The sequence below is a fragment of the Scyliorhinus canicula genome, chromosome 7 (assembly GCF_902713615.1).
Source record: "Scyliorhinus canicula chromosome 7, sScyCan1.1, whole genome shotgun sequence".
NCBI lineage: Eukaryota > Metazoa > Chordata > Chondrichthyes > Carcharhiniformes > Scyliorhinidae > Scyliorhinus > Scyliorhinus canicula.
This window is the reverse complement of record NC_052152.1, coordinates 60,588,427-60,607,350: the sequence shown is the minus strand read 5'-3', so window position 1 is coordinate 60,607,350 and position 18,924 is coordinate 60,588,427. Positions and strand designations below refer to the sequence as shown.

The 18,924-nt window shown below is 41.7% G+C and overlaps 1 protein-coding gene across 8 annotated transcripts in view; it reads right to left on the bottom strand.

The window, feature by feature from the left end:
- Positions 1-769: 769 nt before the first annotated feature.
- bcor (BCL6 corepressor) overlaps positions 770-18,924 on the bottom strand; it is a 381,173-nt gene continuing 363,018 nt past the window's right edge. For all 8 annotated transcript variants that reach the window (XM_038802129.1, XM_038802122.1, XM_038802121.1 and 5 more), the window contains 5 exons: positions 11,042-11,208; positions 9,749-9,894; positions 6,662-6,739; positions 3,872-4,019; positions 770-2,012 (listed from right to left, as the gene is read on the bottom strand). In XM_038802129.1, the coding sequence (XP_038658057.1) occupies positions 1,709-2,012; positions 3,872-4,019; positions 6,662-6,739; positions 9,749-9,894; positions 11,042-11,208 (843 nt within the window). In that variant the 3' untranslated portion in view covers positions 770-1,708. The remainder of the gene's footprint in view (positions 2,013-3,871; positions 4,020-6,661; positions 6,740-9,748; positions 9,895-11,041; positions 11,209-18,924) is intronic.

The following is an 18,924-nucleotide window of genomic DNA, read 5'->3' as shown; positions in this document are numbered from 1 at the left end:
AGGACTAAACCACTGCACCACCGTGCTGCCCTTACTAAAGCCAGAACGAGACGACTCTTTGCAGGGATTGAGGATAGATGCGAGCGCTGTCAAACGCTCGTGTTCTGGTCCTGTCCCAAGCTTGTGAATTTTTGGATCTATGAACATTGAGCTGGAGCCCTGTCCTTTAGCAGCTATATTTAAGAGTTTGGGACTTGCCAGAGCTGCAGACAGGTGTGGGAGCAGCTGTTCTTGCCTTCGCTTCGCTTGTTGCTCGGAGGCGAGTCCTGTTGAGTTAGAGGCTGGGGACGCCACTTGGTGCCTCAGAGTGGCTAGATGACATAACGGAGCTTTTGCACTCGAGAAGGTCAAATACACAGTGAGGAGGGTCAATGGATGGGTTCCACTGGAGGTGGCAACAGTTTATATTTTATTCCAAGGAATTGGTCACTTAGATGGGGATGGGGGGGGGGGGGGGGGAGCAATGTGGCAGGGGTGGGCTTGTTTACTCAATACTGTTGTTTGCATTGTTTGTATTTTTTGTATAAAATGACAAAAGCCTAATAGAAATATATAGAACATAGAACACTACAGCGCAGTATGGGCCCTTCGGCCCTCGATGTTGCGCCGACCTGTGAAACCATCTGAAGCCTATCTGACCTACACTATTCCATTTTCATCCATATGTCTATCCAATTATATATTTTAAATCATTAGTCTGTAGTGTGGTATCTAAATTTTAAAATAATTGTTATTTACATGCACACGTGAGTAATATGGCACAGTGATATCCCTTTATCAAACAATGTCTTTATTACCAGACATTTCCTTTTTTGGCTTTTGTTTTAAGGAAAAATTGTTTTAGTCACTGTAAAATATAAACCTAAATATACAGCAGTTTTACTTACAAAGTTAAACAGATGTTCTAAAATATTATACAACTATCAGAAACATTTAGTTCCCCAACATCCACAGTATATAACTCCACTCTTGACAAAACAGATTTTATTGTACAATCCTCTAAAATTTTAAATTTCATAATTTTTTTGTACAAAGTACAGAAAAAATATTTTAAATTCATTTTAAATAAAAGCAAAAAAGTAAAACATGTTTACATATATGTATGTATAAAGGACTGGGTGATGTCTGAGTGTGGTTATCTAAAAGTGAATCCGAGTCAGAGCTCTTCTGACGCAAGGATACAGTTTTCATTATCTTACAAGTGTACCTGACCACGACAGGTAACTTTGTAAACAATAAAGTGAAGTGCCTCAACACAACCAAGCCTCCTAAACAGATCATGTGACAGGGGTCACAGGATCTGAAAGTGGACACCATCTTAAAAATCAGTGCTTCATTAAAAAAAACAAAATAAAATAACAATCAAATGAATGTGTTTACATATGCAGTGTGCCAGGAAAAAAGTTCCTAATTTGGGCTACCTGCCAAAAAGCAGAAAATTACATTTACAGAAAGATAAGAAACAGACAGCATACAAAAAAAATTATAAACAGGGAGATATCTTTTCGAAAAATTCACAAGTTCATCCAAAATGGAATCCTGGCTTTCAAATATACAAGAACATAGACAACATTGTCATTTAGTATTCAGAATAGTGTTTTTTTCCAAACACAACGATCCATGAAATAACACATTGTTTACATAATTTACACAGTTTTGTTTTTCTTGAATGTAGGCCATTTTGTAGGAACAGCAGCCAAAACGTGACCTAGTCCTTTCGCAGTTCATTGTATGTTTCAACCTCATTGTCAGAATATAGGTACGTGACAGATGATCCCAACAGTTCCTGAAGTTTGCTTGTGAATTCCACCAGCTCCAGTGTTTCTTTATTGTCAATGTCACGAGTTTCAAAATTCTCTGGGTAGGTAAAAAGTTGGCTCAAAGAAGCCTGCCTGTAGAACTCTGCCTCTGAAATGTTGGCGTTTTCAATGTGAGGAAATGAGGAGCGGAAGATGCGGGCTGACACTTTCAGTCGCCGTAGTACATCAGTTAATAGCAGCCAGTTCCGGGGACTGTTAGGGAGAAGGACGAAAACATTACAAGTTTTATACGAGTTATATTGTCTCCGAATTGTAAGAATGGTCTTCCAGTATAGAAGACAGTTTACTAACTGGACATCACTTATAACATTTATCTGTTGATTTGAAAGGTTATACATCTAGAACGACAATATCTTAATTTAAAATAACATATTTAAAGTGCTTTTCTCAAGCTTTTAATCAATAATCTAGCTTGCTGTTCCAAACAAAACTTGCGTGTTTCTACAAATGCATGATCAATATCGTGTACTTATGCCATAATGTTTGAAACGTTCATCTTTTTAAAAATAAATTTAGAGTACCAAATTATTTTTCTTTTCCAATTAAGGGGCAATTTATCGTGGCCAATCCACCTACCCTGCACATCTTTTGGGTTCTGGGGGTGAAACCCAAGCAGACATGGGGAGAATGTGCAAACTCCACAAGTACAGTGACCCAGGGCTGGGATTCAAACCCAGGTCCTCAGCGCGGCAGTCCCAGTGCTAACCATTGTGCCACCGTGCTGCCCAAAACATACATTTCGAATGACACAATGCACTTTACAGTTTCTGTATTGAACTTTTAATGAATTTTTTACACAGATTACCTATTGGGAAACAGAGAATAAAGTGTTTTCTAAGGAGTGTGGTGTAGAAAATTGAATGCGAAAAATGTGACAGAAATAATTGAGGTATATATTGAAGCCAATGGGACAGATAGGTGTGTGTGTGCGCATGTGTTAAAGGCTAGAATACAATCATGGAATTTATGTATATATATATATTGGATGAGATTCTCCGGTTCCCCAGCCACGTGTTTCTCAGCAGCGCACCGTTCATTGGCAGCGGGATTCTCTCTTCTCTCTTGTCAATGGGACTTCTCATTGAAGTCACCCCATGCCGCTCGGAAACCCATGGGCAGGGGTGCGCTGCCAGCGGGAAAAGAGAATCCCGACGACCAGAGAATTCCGGCAATTATATATAATATATATTTTTTAAAACACTTGAATAACACCAGGTTAAAGTCCAACAGGTTTGTTTCGAACACTAGCTTTCGGAGCACTGCTCCTTCCTCAAGTTTATTCAGTCATGGGATGTGAGTGTTGCTGACAAGGTCAACATTTATTGCCCATCCCGAAACTGCCTTGAAAAGGTGGTGGTAATTAGCTTCCTTAAACTGCTTCAGTCCATGTGGCAAAGATACACCCACAGAGCTGTTAAGGAAGGAGTTCCAGGGTTTTAACCCAGCAACAGTGAAGGAGAGGTAATACAACTCAAGCCAGGATAATGAAAATGAAATGAAATGAAATGAAAATCGCTTATTGTCACAAGTAGGCTTCAAATGAAGTTACTGTGAAAAGCCCCTAGTCGCTACATTCCGGCGCCTGTTTGGGGAGGCTGGTACGGGATTATTTGGGATTGGAGAGAACCTTGTAGGCACTGATGTTTTCCATGTATCCATTACCCTTGTTCTTCTGGGTGGTAGAGGTCACAGGTTTGGAAGGTGCTGTCAAAGAAGGAGCTTTGCCAAGTTGCGGCAGTGCATCTTATAGATGGTATAAACTACTGCCACTGCACATCATTGGTGGAGGGAATGAGTGTTTAAGGTGGTATCTAAACCATTTACTGAAGCTTCATGCTTCAACTTTTAAACAGCTCATATTTTTACGTTCAACTCTCTGCAGGGATGCATTTACCATGTCTGTCATAGAACATCAATGAGATGCCAAGTCAACGTAAGGAAGCTAGTTGGGTTTTTCTCAGCATGTCATTCAACATCATATATTGACTGCCCATATTTACTGATAGGTTCTGATAAACCACCTTGATTATTTGGCTATCCAGAATACATACCCCTGAGAGAGTGAGACCTGAATGTTGTAACAAGTTAAAAGAGGGGTATCAGAAAACTCAAATTCCAAAACATTATCATACTCCTCTTCCTCATCACTAGGGCCTGGTGGATTAGCCAAGACATCAAAGCCCGACTCTTCTACCGGTTCTGGAACCACAAAAGATATTAGAGGTTACTTGCAGAAGAGAGTAAACCATTTATTTGTGCCTGTCAAGTTAGAATACATGAACGTATATTTTTCCACAGCATCAGAACAGAATACATTTTAACTGTACACCATTTAAAAAAGGTGTCTGTCAAATGCAGATAAGGCCTTAAAGTTTACAGTATTAAACCACAGATGAAACAAATAATCCTAAAAAAAATAACTTTTGTAGTATTCGCAGATCACATTCAAACAAGTCATGTTGTTAAAAATTCACACCAGCAAGGGACAAGATGCACTTATCAGGCATATGGGGCCTCCCGTTTCAAATTCCAAAAGCTAGTTAACATTCAAACCAGCTTGCAATGAATGAGATGAGTTTTATCAGTTCTCAGCTGGCCACTGGTTGTTCCACCCAGAAAACAGCTGTTAAGATATTCCTGTCTTTAAGATGATGGACATCCTCTTCCCAAAACAGCAACATTGCTGTCTCAGCTCACATGATTGCTTCCAAGTGCCTCTGCCAACCTCAACTCAAAGATTTATGCACAATAATCAAAGCATTTTGTATAGCTGTGAAAATTCTCCAGGCGTGAATACAGGATTCTCATGTTTAATGTAATCTTTCCTTGATGGAAATTCCTCTATAGTTCTTAGCACTAACACATATGATTCAGGTAAGCTGTGCGTGTGGGCCCTCACACATCTTTGAGTTGAATTACCTATTCAAGTTTAACATCCCTCTAGAAAGCCCAGTGCATCGTATTTTATAGATTTATTGATCTGCACTGCTACATTTTTAGTATCAGTACCTGCAGATCCCTTGGTTTACCCCATTTACGCACTTATTTTCGAAGGATAATGTGATCTCTGTATTTTCCCTATCAAAATGTGCCACCTCACATTTATCTACATTCAGGTTCATTTGCAAATTATACATCCATTCTGCAAGTTTATTCATGTCCTAGATTTTGCAGTCAGTGGTGATGCATGCTGACTTTGAAGAAAGCCTTGCTGAAAGATCTAGTGATCTCTCTGGTGAGAGCTTTATCTCTCTCTCTCTATGTACAACTATGTGCCACATAGTTCAAGGGAATTCTCAGTGTGGAGCTGGAATGATACCATCAAACTGTCCAAGCAGCCAATCATATTAAATAATTCTCACAGACAACTAACCAGGAAATGAAAAGTACGGATAATAGAAACATTTCCCAAAGGTTTTAGAGTGCAAAATAAAAGTGGAAACTTATACACGGGTGTAAGGTAGAAACTGAAACATAATTAACGAATTTTAAAGTGTCATTAGTAATTATAGTGGAGACATTTAACAGTATTCCCAGTTACTCAGCAGTAGTTATCACTCAGATTGCTGTTAAAACAAAAACCTAGTTACACTTCATTATTCCTAACAGCAACATGACAGCAAAAAAAAAGGTTTCTTCCAGATTCATTGATTTTGCTGTTTGCTGGCGATCCATTGCGCAGCCTGTGGCAACGCAGTGAATGACTGACCACAACATCGGGATTTTTGCTTTAATCTGTGCTTGTGCTAAATTGGAAACAAGAGTCAGATTCAGGGGGATAAGGATGGCAAATGTTGATGATTCACCATCATAAATCCCACAAATTCCCAGCCAATGTCTTATATTTTGCTGCAGTGCTGAACTACATTAACTGTAACCCCACAAATTTTGAAATTGTACTTCTGATTCCAGAGTCCAAACTGTTTACAGAAATGATGAACAGGGGGGGTTCAGCACCAGTCCCTGTGGAACACCACTTTGCACCATTTGTCAGTCTGAATGCAGATTGCTGTTTGAATAGAGTCATTATTTGGCACAGTCTTAGTAATACATCCTTCCATCTCTTTTTTAAAAATAAATTTAGAGTACCCAATTCATTTTTTCCAATTAAGGGGCAATTTAGCGTGGCCAATCCACCTAGCCTGCACATCTTTGGGTTGTGGGGGTGAAACCCCCGCAAACACGGGGAGAATGTGCAAACTCCATGTGGACAGTGACCCAGAGCCGGGATCGGACCTGGGACCTCAGCGCCATGAGGCAGCAGGGCTAATCCACTGTGCCACCGTGCTGCCCTACATCCTTCCATCTCTAACTTTCTTCCTTTCAAATTGCATGCAAAATGCGCCCTCTTGATGTAGAGTATAATGGTCTCTATTCCTTTCCTGACCTGCTAGGAGGTGTACTTGGTACTTGAAATTGATTTTTTCCCCCCTTTCCTGATCAGTTTTCCTGCCTCCTCAGATAGTGCAGCAGATATCAGATAATGTGTTCTTCAAACAAATGAAGCTGGGATTCAAAGTTAGGTTCTTATGTTGATATTGCAGCATTTAACAGTAGGCTAAATGTAGCCTTTACAATCCAATAAACTCAAGGCATTCTACTTGTAAGGAGCACTTTTCTTTAAATAAATAACAAAAAGTCACAAAAACAGATGCAAATTAAAGTAAGATCCATAAACTAGACTTTATATCGGCCAAATGGTAATGTGGAATGAAAATGCTTTAATTCAATTCATCATAGCTTTATTAGTAGAGTTTTTTTATTTTAAGAAGGCTCTATTTACTGCTGCAATTACAGTATTCCTTTCAACATTTAGGAGTTTGCATAAGGGTATCACTCACCACACACAGAGCTGCCATAGAAATCCCAGTACAAACCAGGGTCATCATTACTTCGACCTTGCAAGTCAGCAAAATACTCTGGAGGAGGCATAAAAACACAGAAATTGGTCAAAACATTGACGGCAGAGCACCTGCTCATTGTAGTTTTGTCATACAGGACATACAATGTTAACAAAACATGGCACTGAAATGTGTAATATCCAACTGTGCAGTTTGAGATTGCAAAAGGCTGACCCAGCAATGATGCAAGGCCAAAGTTGTAAAAATAAAAGTATCAGTGTATTGGACAAGATATTAAAATGTTAATTTTGTCAGAGATTCTGCCTCCCTGCACCCCCACCACCAACTCCCCAACCCAGAATGGATTTGCTTTTTAAAAAAAACTTGATTATTCACGACTCCCAGATAATTGCATGCTTCGTTGAGTGGGATAGGGAGGCTCTGTTTCATAATGCATGATGCCTCGCGCATTCTATGTGGCTAGATGGATCAGATTAACTTTTCCTGTCTGTCATTTTTGTATGTTCGTATGTAAAATATAATTACATAGGAAGTAGTACATCATTTTTTGTGACATTTCTGAGGCTACTTGTTTCTTTGCTTACATTCAGCTCTCAGCAGCCTATGTCACAAATTGCTTTTAGTAGAGCTGCTGGAAGGAGAAGGGGTGGCAGGAACTGAGAAGAAATGAAGAATCATCAGGTTTTAATACCAAGCCCAAAAGTGAATTTTTAAAGAGATAATGCATGTGTTTTTAAGAAAAATGCCTGAGGATATGTCCATTCAAGTATCCCGTCAGGTAAAATAACTGAATTGAGAATCCCTGCTAATCCTGCACTTATTTCAAGTTAAAATAAAATAGGGTCCGTGCAGACACAATGAGCCAAAGGGCCTATTTCCATGCTGTAAAAACTCTATGACTATTTCAAAACCAACATTTCATTTTAATGATTAGGACCACTCAGAAAAACAATTTTGATTCATCATTTAAATGAAACTGATCTGAATTTAATCAGGTTTTCATTGATTAATTTCAAATGAGAGTTTATACTTTTTATACACACACACCTATGCATGTGTTTGGGTGTATAATACGGTTAACTGCTTCAGGGCACAGAAACAATACTGAGACAACTTCTTCAAAGTTTCAGACATCTGCTGAGCCTGCTCATTTCCCCTGAGATATACTGTCCTCTTTGTATTTCCAATGTTTTAAAGAGGAAGATGTGGTTCAGAGAAAGGTTACCAGACATTTGCATCTTTTGTTAGGTCCTATCTTTATGCTGCCATCCTTCTTTATAGGGTCAGGCTACTGTACCTGGACAGTGTGGAGACTCCTACATGTGAAGAATACGAGTCCTTAAGGAGGTCATTACAAATCTGTGCAAACCTCCACAGCAGACATGCAAAGCAACCATAAGACAGGGATTGTTGTGTCAGTACCTATTATAGTTAAAGCTTCCTGAACTGATACACCACTGGGTTCTTCCTAACAACAACTCCCCCCAACAGCAACTGAGTACATCTTCAAAATCCCCTAACCTGCAGTGCACAGTTGCATCACGCATGTCTCAAAGCCTATTTTGCCCACTATACTTCATAAATCCATTCCTCCACTGGGGAAAACAAATCCTACCAGAGAAATATATACATTTTCACAGTCTGTTTCAAATTCCAAAATTTCATGGCTCTATTGATGGCATAAATGTAATAATATATAACACCAACTCCAGTGTCCTTCCCTTCCACTCCATCGATGCACAGTTGGTTTGTCATTATATGGACAGAATCATGTACATTAATATTCCCTATCCTGGTCATTTGAACCACATGCCATTGTCTAAATCCAACCATAAACATTCATCAACTGCCTCTTCCCAGCACATCATGTTCAATTCACCAGGAGTTCTGTGCTTCAATGCCAAATAAGTGACCTTGTATTATCTGTGCTGCCTGCACTACTGATGCAGTTTTTGGAAAGCAGTGCTCACAATGCCATTGTGCCACAACTGCATTATCACAAGACTGACATCTATGATCTGATTCAACAGTGATTAACAATGACTAAATAGTAACTAAATTAACTTATAAGTGAAAATTTATGTAGCACTTTCAGGACAACCTGAAGCAAAGTACTTGACAGCTAATTAATTACTTTTGAAATGTCCTGTTATAGACAAAGTGGCAAACAGCTAGAGCACAGCGAGGCCCCACAAACAGCAAATAGATAAATAATCAGTTAATCTATTTTGCAAGTGTTGGTTGTGGTATTTTTATTCCCTGTTCTTTTTCAAATAGGATATTTGAGTGGGATTTTTTTCAGCAAGCTAAATCCCCAGGTGAAATCATGGTTTAACATCTGAAAAGCATCTCTTACAATGCAGCAATCTCTCAGTACTGCATGTGAATCATCCTGAAATTTAAAATTTAAAAAAAAATAAATTTAGAGTACCCAATTCATTTTTTCCAATTAAGGGGCAATTTAGAGTGGCCAATCCACCTACCCTGCACATCTTTGGGTTGTGGGGGTGAAACCCACGCAAACACGGGGAGAATGTGCAAACTCCACATGGACAGTGACCCAGAGCCGGGATCGAACCTGGGACCTCGGCGCCATGAGGCAGCAGGGCTAACCCACTGCGCCACCGTGCTGCCCGTCATCCTGAAATATTTGCTTAAATCCTGGAGTGGTTCTTGAACAACCAATCTATCAAATCAAACTGACAATTACAGATGTGTATACATTGTGGATACATATGTTCTATAACATTAATGCTTCTTGATTGATTCAAAATAAAGAGGGAAGGAAGGTTATTCACATAAACGCTCACCATGCATTACTACAATCAGCCATATTGGGTTTCATTCAAAATTAAATTGAGTTATTTTTGCTAAAGTGATATAAATAATCACAAAATGTGACATGTGTGATAATTGGCTAAATTAAATTACTTTCCAACTTTTCACCATTGTGTTGCAAAATGGACATCAAAGGCAATTTCACAGTTTTAGCTGAAAAGTGCCCTTCGATGAACTTAATTGAAATGTCCAGATTGAGAGGGGTTAACAACTCGAGTTTGAACATACCTGCGAGAAACATTTCCATCACTTCGCTGTGTGCAATCTTTAGAATAGTACGACCAGAGTATGTGGCCAGGGTTGGATCTGCACTGTATGAAAGCAACAGCCGAACCACTTCCAAGTGATCATTTTCCACTGCATCATGAATAGGCCTTCAATAAAAACAAAACCTCAAAACTTAATTTGACAGCAGAGAAAAGTACAAATGCAAATTATATGTAGAGGGAAAACAGTAGGATTATAGGCTGTGAAGTCTGGAACACCATTCAACCATAAGGACATTATAGCGGTAACAAATCAATCAGCAACTATGCACTTTTCCAGTAGGGATCAATGAATAACAGATTGCCACGAGACCCTAGGTGATGAATTTTATTCCCCGGGAGGTTCACATGCGGACTAGATTGGCTTCTGTTGCGATGCTGATGGTTGAATAGAGTGCCAATATTCCATTGTGTATATACATACATAGCGATAAACTCAACAATACAGAGTTCCCAACAGGGAGCTGCACTCAATGGGAGCACAAATGCGGCTCAGCCAGAGCATGGAAGCACTGAATACATAGTCTTGCCTAATTCATATGACTCATTGAAATACCAAGCTGCGCATTTGCTGAGGTACTTGATGTCAAAGCTTGCTGTTTTCAACAGGGGCTTGGCTTCACTTCTTGGTCTCCATAGAACCGTTACTGTGCAATAAGAGGCCATTCAGCCCATTGTGCCTGTGCCGGCCAAACAAAAGAGAAAAAAATAAACTAGCCACTCATTTTAATCCTCCTTCCCAGCTACAGGTTACAGCACTTCAGGTGCAGATTCAGGTGCCTTCTAACTGAGTTGAGCACTTCAGCCGCTCCCACCAATTGAAGCAGTAAATTCCAGATGTCCACCATCCTCTGGGTGAAAAACCTTTTCCTCATGTCCCCTTCCAATCACCTTTAGCTTCAACACTCTAATTTCGCAAGTAAAACAAAACTCACCAAAAGGGATTTTGGAAGAGGGAAAAAAAAACAAATGGTGGAAAAAAAACTATAGCGCCAAATTTTCTTTCAGCAAATTCAGGAATTCACTTAAACCGTATAGATTAATTTCAGTTTAATAAAACTAAATAATTCTCGGTCTGGAAATCACAGGTAGCAGTTGCTTAGGTAGTTAATGAAGGGTCAAAATTAAAAGTTGAACCTAACACTTCAGTGCTCTAGCTTGAGTATCTATCACAGAGCTTAGTATCGCGGACTTAGCACAAAGGAATCTAGTCCAATTTAATGAGGTGACTCCAGTAACCCAAGGAAATAAATACCTTGTTCCATCCTGAGCACTGCAGTTAACATCAGCTCCGTGTTCTAGAAGGTGGCATACAATGCTGAGCCATCCTCTGGCACAGGCTTCATGCAAAGCACAATAACCTGCATTATCGCGATGATTCACATCACAAATCTTGTTCTCCAAACAGTAGAGTACTACTTCCTAAGAAAGAAAAATATTAATGGATTAATTTGCATCACATGAAACAAGTGCCAGATTAATTGATGAAAATGACAAGGAAATAAGATTAGAAATCCTACTGTTGCACTTTATTTCAATTGCAAATATATTTACAAAATTGTCCCCAATCTCACATTGCAACAGAGACTGTTTTAATGGAATAATGTTTCAACGTCAAAACAAAATCCATATAAAATAGCATGTACAAATAAATTCTAAGCAGTCTGTGAAAACAGAAATAATATTTTGGCTAGCCAATAACTAGGCTGTTTCTAGCAATATAGTGAAGTCAATTTGCAAAAGTTTAATCCTACACTTGGCATACAAGTTTAACACCAACAACCAAGGCAACTTCTACCACAGGGTAATAAACCAAACAAAGCATGTGCATCCTAGAAAGCTGCTAATCAGCAACCTACATTATAGACACTTTTCTGGTATTCTTGTCGCTCATCATTTCACAAGAACACATACTAAATCGGAGCAGTCAGCTAGACAATCCAAAAACAAAACTTGACTAGCAGGCACACCGAAGGAGCTTCAGCCTAGGTTGGAAACCTGTTCCCATCTACCCTGCTTCTGCTGGAAGACATTGTCTAAGAGACCTATTCATCACCGGATTCCTATTTCATTGTGTGAGGTCAACACCACCGGAAAAGTGAATTATCCAGCATCAGTTTTCAACCCACCAACCTCCATTGAGAGACATCTCACTGGACTTTTGATTCTGCACTTTGCAACCCACGTGAATCAATATTTATTTTCTCTGTGGTCTATCGACTGTAAATCATTCTTTTCTCTCTCCCTCGCTTTAATATCTTAATACAAGTGGGACATTGTTTTGTGTTTTGAGAGTCTGCTTAAAAACAAACCCTTTGAGTTCATCCTATCTCCAATTTGTGAAGCTAGTAATAGAAAACTGAATCGCACCAAAATCATTGGATTGCGAAATGCGCCACCGCTTATAAATAGGGAAACAAATCAAAACACCTTTTTGTTTACGGATGGGTGGTGAGGGGAGAAATTAGTGCTGTTTAAATTAACTGCTCTCCCGTCTGTAACAGAAATTGGGAGCTCAAATCTGGGATCATTCATTTGAATCTGACCAGATTCCATGTTTAAAACATGAGCCAAATTTGATTCAAGAGTCAACTGAAAGCCAAAAAACTGTAGCAGGAACGAATTTTAAAACACAGAAACTTACCACTGCAAATTCCTTTTCCCCAACACTAATAAAATGGCAACTTTTGATGCCCAGATGTGGGTCAAACAGGAAGGCCCGAATGGCGAAACATTAACATCCCATTGTTAATGGAAGCTGGAGCTAGGGAGGTACAGCTAAAATAATGAGTAAAGTGAAGAGGCCTGAACTGATCCAGTTGTTAGTGGAACATTTGGATTTCACATACCAGATAGAGCAGGCAGAACTCTCGCTGCTGTTATGGGCCAGGGTTTCGAAAACTCCAAAGTATATCATAGAGTTCACCTGCCTACAACTGTTTATTGAATGTGACTGGGATAAGCAGAGGAGCCTGCCTTTCAGATGTTAATCAACAGAGTTCTGAGGCGCTTTTAATTAAAAAAAAACTTATTCTATGAATTTAGTTAACATTTGTATAACCACACACAGGCAAGAATTTTTATCAACTACAAACATAAATACCCCACACAGCTACAGTAATCTATGTATAACCCTTAATGAATCCCCCTTAACTGTCCCAATTTAATAACAAAATCCAAATCCAAATACCAAAACCCCATTTTCAAAAGCGTGGCCCAGCACACGGCACTCTTACTGGCCTATAACTTGGTATTGATAATCTTGTTTCTTTTCCAAACAGCAAGTTTGAATTCCTTCCAGAAAACAATTATTTATTTTAAGTTATCCAGTAATCTGGAAACAGCTTTTAAAATGAAGATAGAGAGACACTTCTTTCAACCTGTGCAGTTCAAAACTAGTCCAAACTCAAAGCAAAAGTAAAACTCTCAGAGCCACAGCCCAGCTCCACCCACAATGACATCACTGAAGCTCTGTGATAAGACAAAAACATTTCTTTTTTTTAATATAAATTTAGTGTACCCAATTATTCTTTTCCAATTAAGGGGCAATTTAACATGGCCAATCCACCTAGCCTGCGCATCTTTGTGTTGTGGGGGCGAACCCATGCAAACACGGGGAGAATGTATAAACTCCACACGGACAGTGGCCCAGAGCCGGGATCAAACCTGGGACCTCTGCGCCGTGAGGTTGCAGGGCTAACCCAATGTGCCACCATGCTGCCAAAAACATTTCTTCAAGGGGACACTCATATGGCACTGCAGAAACCTAACCCTTGGAGGGCATGGCACCACCTGTGTCGGAGCCAGACAAACTCACAGAGAGTTTCTGGAGTTTTGTCCTTTCAGGACGAGGAATAGACAGGGTAGATATAGATATAGAGACCTTCTGTCTGAATTTAAACAGGGAAAATGGGAGAACACCCACACTGACAAGCAGATAGGGAATGAGACACCTCCCCCAGTTGAAATGGAACAAAGGGTGTAACTGGTGCTGCACCTCCACTCGAGGGCAGTGGTGGTCCAGGGGACAGGTAACAAGGTAAGAGAGTGTCCGCACCTAACCCAAAGACATCGGCTAAGAAGCCTTTGACTGGTCTAGCCGGAAGCGTTGTGGCAAATTTAAGTGGGGCGCAGGAGTATTCCCTAACTGGCCCAGAAATGGTGAAAGTGATGCCTCACTTAGTTGAAAGGCCACAGGGTGATGAGCAAGAGCTTACCATCCACCAGGGGGCAGTAGTGTTTTGAAAGACATGGAGCCTACTATCCAAACAGCCAGTACAGAGATTCCAACCAGACTGAATTCCATATCCGCCCACCGCAGAATCACAAGGCAACATGACAGTGCTGCCCACTGCATTTAAAATGATCAGTAACAACCCACCATCTACAGGACTGTATCCCTACCCAGTATGGATGCAGGGATACAGAGTCCCGGGCAGAAAACAGTCATCCTATCATCCATGCCCAGAAAGGCTGACCGAAGTTCAGGAGCAGATTACTTGCCTTTTGCCATGTCAACCCATAGCACCTAGCAACAGTAACTGGAACACCCCCCAATGGTGTTAGTGTCCGAGCCGGACACTAAACTGGAATCCCTGAAAGAGACCAAAGTCCCATTAGAACACTCCATTCTCCTGACAATCAGCCTAACCACAGTCCCTGTTTGAACAGCTTGGTAAGGGTGTTAACCCTTATGAGGAACAGGGTTATCACTCATCGATCTTCCCATAAGGCTAGTGGAGTGCGAGTTCCCATGGTAACTGTCATAATATACACACAGGTATATGATGGTGCACAGACAGGCAGTGATTGACACACAGGATGACCAATGAACACACAGAACACAGCAGCCAATCACCAGACAGGACACGACCACTATAAAGCAAAAGGGCACTAGTTTTCCCGCTCTCTTGGGATCCAGCCTCTGAGACAGTCAGAGCCCGTGACAACAACTAGAACATACACCATGTGGTAGTAAGATAGTCTGGCCAGGTTAGCCTCAGGTCTCCAGTCAAGTCAGCATAGTGTAAACCCACAGTTAAAGTATGTATGATAGTTAAGAGTTCAATAAAATCGAGTTGCATTTCTTCAAGTGTTGGAAGCCTGTCTCTCTCACCACTGCAGTAAACGCAGTCCTCGCAGACCCAGCTTACCCAACACATCAGTAACGACCGGAGACCTGCCCAGTGGGGACTTGTTACTGAGTCCTTTAAATCCATCCCAGACCCAGACCGCGTGTTCTGTTAGTTCCGAGCTGGGACACTTGTGTTGTACGCCATCGGTACTGCTTTACTTTTGACTTTAGAATAGATCTGTTTGAACCTTCATCTTTGTGGACTTACAGGAGATTGTGAGCACAGTAAGATGTCTTACAACACCAGGTTAAAGTCCAACAGGTTTGCTTCTAATCACTAGCTTTTGGAGCACTGCTCCTTCCTCAGGTGAGGAATTCACCTGAGGAAGGAGCAGTGCATCCTCAGGTATTCACATCAGGAAGGAGCAGTGCTCAGAAAGCCAGTGATTCGAAACAAACCTGTTGGACTTTAACCTGGTGTTGTAAGACGTCTTACTGTGCTCACCCCAGTCCAACGCCGGCATCTCCACATCAAGGATACTATGAGCCTGGATAGAGTGGACGTGGAGAGGATGTTTCCACTTGTAGGAGAAGCTAGAACCAGAGGACACCATCTCAGGTTAAAGGGACAATCCTTTAAAACAGAGAAGAGGAGGAATTGTTTCAGCCAGAGGGTGGTGAATCTGTGGAACTCTTTGCCGCAGAAGGCTGTGGAGGCCAAATCACTGAGAGTCTTTAAGATAGAGATAGATAGGTTCTTGATTAATAAGGGGATCCGGGGTTATCATAGAATTTACAGTGCGGATGGAGGCCATTCGGCCCATCGAGTCTGCACCGGCTCTTGGACAGAGCACCCTACCCAAGGTCCACACCTCCACCCTATCCCCATAACACAGTAACCCCACCCTACACTAAGGGCAATTTTGGACACTAAGGGCAATTTAGCACGGCCAATCCACCTATCCTGCACATCTTTGGACTGTGGGAGAAAACCGAAGCACCCGGAGGAAACCCACGCACACACGGGGAGAATGTGCAGACTCCGCACAGACAGCGACCCAAGCAGAGAATCGAACCTGGGACCCTGGAGCTGTGAAGCAATTGTGCTAACCACAATGCTACCGTGCGCCCTCCAGTTATGGGGAGAAGGCAGGAGAATGGGGATGAGAAAATATCAGCCATGATTGAATGGCGGAGACAGGAAGGAATGAAGCTGGAACAGAGTAGCTTAGCGATATAATCAAAAGGTCTGGCACTCCGAGTGAGATACCCAGCATTCTGCTGCAGACAGCAAAAATCAACTTTTTAAAAATAATTTTAAAAAATAATTTAGAGTACCCAATTCATTTTTTCCAATTAAGGGGCAATTTAACATGGTCAATCCACCTACCCTGCACATCTTTGGGTTGTGGGGGATCGAACCTGGGACTTTGGCGCCATGAGACAGCAGCGCTAACCACTGTGCAACCGTGCTGCCCCAGCAAAAAGCAACTTGATGGTTACTCGCCTTCTGAGTGTTTATCACTCCGTAAAACCCTCAGACCCATTACAGGGCATCTAATAAGGAGCTGGACAGGCAGAGTTCTGAAAGCAATGCTGATGCTTAACACCCAACAAAGAAAAATTCAAAACTCCACTCCTGATGAGACTGCCCATGAAGCCAGATTTGAATCTACCCACCTCACCTAATCATTCCACATCCTAGGATAGGACAGTGTCCTCGCTGATGCACTAACCCAGATTTAAACCTCAAAAGAAATGCAGCAAGAGAACTTCCAGTGGCGGCTATGAGGTGAACAGTCTCACACACACAGCACCCCACCTGGGGATTTTGTTTCTTTGGCCCTTTTTGCTGAGTTAACGGGTGATTTTTGGGAAGAAAGTGGCACAGTATGATACTTGTGAGTGATGTCTTAATTGGAAAAAATTAATTGGGTAGTCTAAATTTAAAAAATATATATCAAAGCTCCAAAACCTAGGACTTGGCTCCTCACTCTGCAACTGGATCCTCCACTTTCTAAACCACAGAGCTATAAGAATAAACATCAACCACTCCTCCACAATAGTCCCCAGTACCGGGGCCCCACAAGACTGCGTACTTAGCCCCCTACTATACTCCCTGTACACACACGACTGCATGGCAAAATTTGGTTCCAACTCCATTTACAAATTTACTGACGATACAACCATAGTGGGCCGGATCTCAAATAACGACGAGTCAGAATACAGGAGGGAGATAGAGAACCTAGTGCAGTGGTGCAGCAACAACAATCTATCTCTCAATTCCAGCAAAACTAAGGAGCTGGTCATTGACTTCAGAAAGTAAAGGATTGCACACACCCCTGTCAGCATCAACAGGGCTGAGGTGGAGATGGTTAGTAGTTTCAAATTCCGAGGGGTACACATCTCCAAACATCTGCATTGGTCCACCCACGCCGACGCTAGCACGAAGAAAGCACAACAGCATCTATACTTCCTCAGGAAACTAAGGAAGCTCGGCAAGTCCACATTAACTCTTACCAACTTTTACAGATACACCATAGAAAGCATCCTGTCTGGCTGCATCACAGCCTGGTATGGCAACTGGTCGGCCCAAGACCGCAAGAAAATTCAGAGAGTCCTGAACACAGCCCAGTGCATCACATGAACCTGCCTCACATCCATTGACTCCATTTACATCTCCCGCTGCCTGGGGAAAGCGGGCAGCATAATCAAAAACCCCTCCCACCCGGCTTACTCATTCTTCCAACTTCTTCCATCGGGCAGGAGATGCACAAGTCTGAGAACACGCACAAACAGACTCAAAAACAGCTTCTTCCCCACTGTTATCAGACTCCTAAACGGCCCTCTTATGAACTGACATCATTAACACTGCACCCCTGTATGCTTCACCCGATGCCGGTGTTATGTAGTTACATTGTGTACCTTGTGTTTCCTATTATGTATTTTCTTTTTTTCCTTTTCTTTTCATGTACTTAATGATCTGTTGAGCTGCTCGCAGGAAAATACTTTTCACTGTACCTTGGCTCACGTGACAATCAACAAAATCCAAATCCAAGGTGATTGAAGGGGCTGTAGCACCTAGTTGGGCGTTCCTGGACAGGATAGATCAATGGATAAAGATACAGGGGGCGATGATCAAGAAGGTGGAGGAGGTGTTCACTGACCATAGCGATTGGATTGTCTCTCTGCAGGTAAAATGGTGTTGCTGGCGGATGAGTGGAGGGCGTTAAAGGCCAAGGTCAATGATCTGAAGAATCGCTCCAGAAGGCAGAATTTAAGAATTGTTGGGCAGCCGGATGGCCTGGAAGTTACAAACGCCACAATTACATCTCCAAGATGTTTGGAAAATTGGTGGGGTATGGGGTCTTTCCAACCTCTCCTGAGTTGGACTGGGCCCATCGATCATTGAGGTGGAAACCCAGATCGGGGGAGTCATCACAGGCTATCATAGTTAGGTTCCATAGGTACGTGGACAAGGACCAGGTCCTGAAATAGGTGAAGGACTACCGAGGTAGATGGGAGGGCCGTACCACCAGAATATACCAGAACATTGGGGCAGAGCTGGCAAGAAGGCGTGTGGCATTTCATAAGGCCAATGCTGTGCTCTATAAGAGCAACATGCAATTTGGGATGGTGTACCTGGCTCCATCTACAAAGACAGAGACTATTATTTATTTTTTTTAAATACATTTAGAGTATCCAATTATTTTTTTTCCAATTAAGGGGCAATTTAGCATGGCCAATCCACCTAACCTGCACATCTTTGTGTTGTGGTGGTGAAACCCGCGCAGACATGGGGAGAATGTGTAAACTCCACACGGACAGTGACCCAGGGCCGGGATTCGAACCCAGGTCCTCAGCGCCGCAGTCCCAGTGCTAACCACTGCGCCGCATGCCGCCCCAGAGACTGTTATTTCGAGACCCCTGTCCACTTGGTTACATGAAATGTGAGGGGGTTAAATGGCCCCGTTAATAGGTCCCGGGTGTTTGCCCCACTGAAAAGGTGGAAAGCTGATGTGAATTTTCTGCAGGAAACCCATTTGAGAGTGCAAGATCAAACA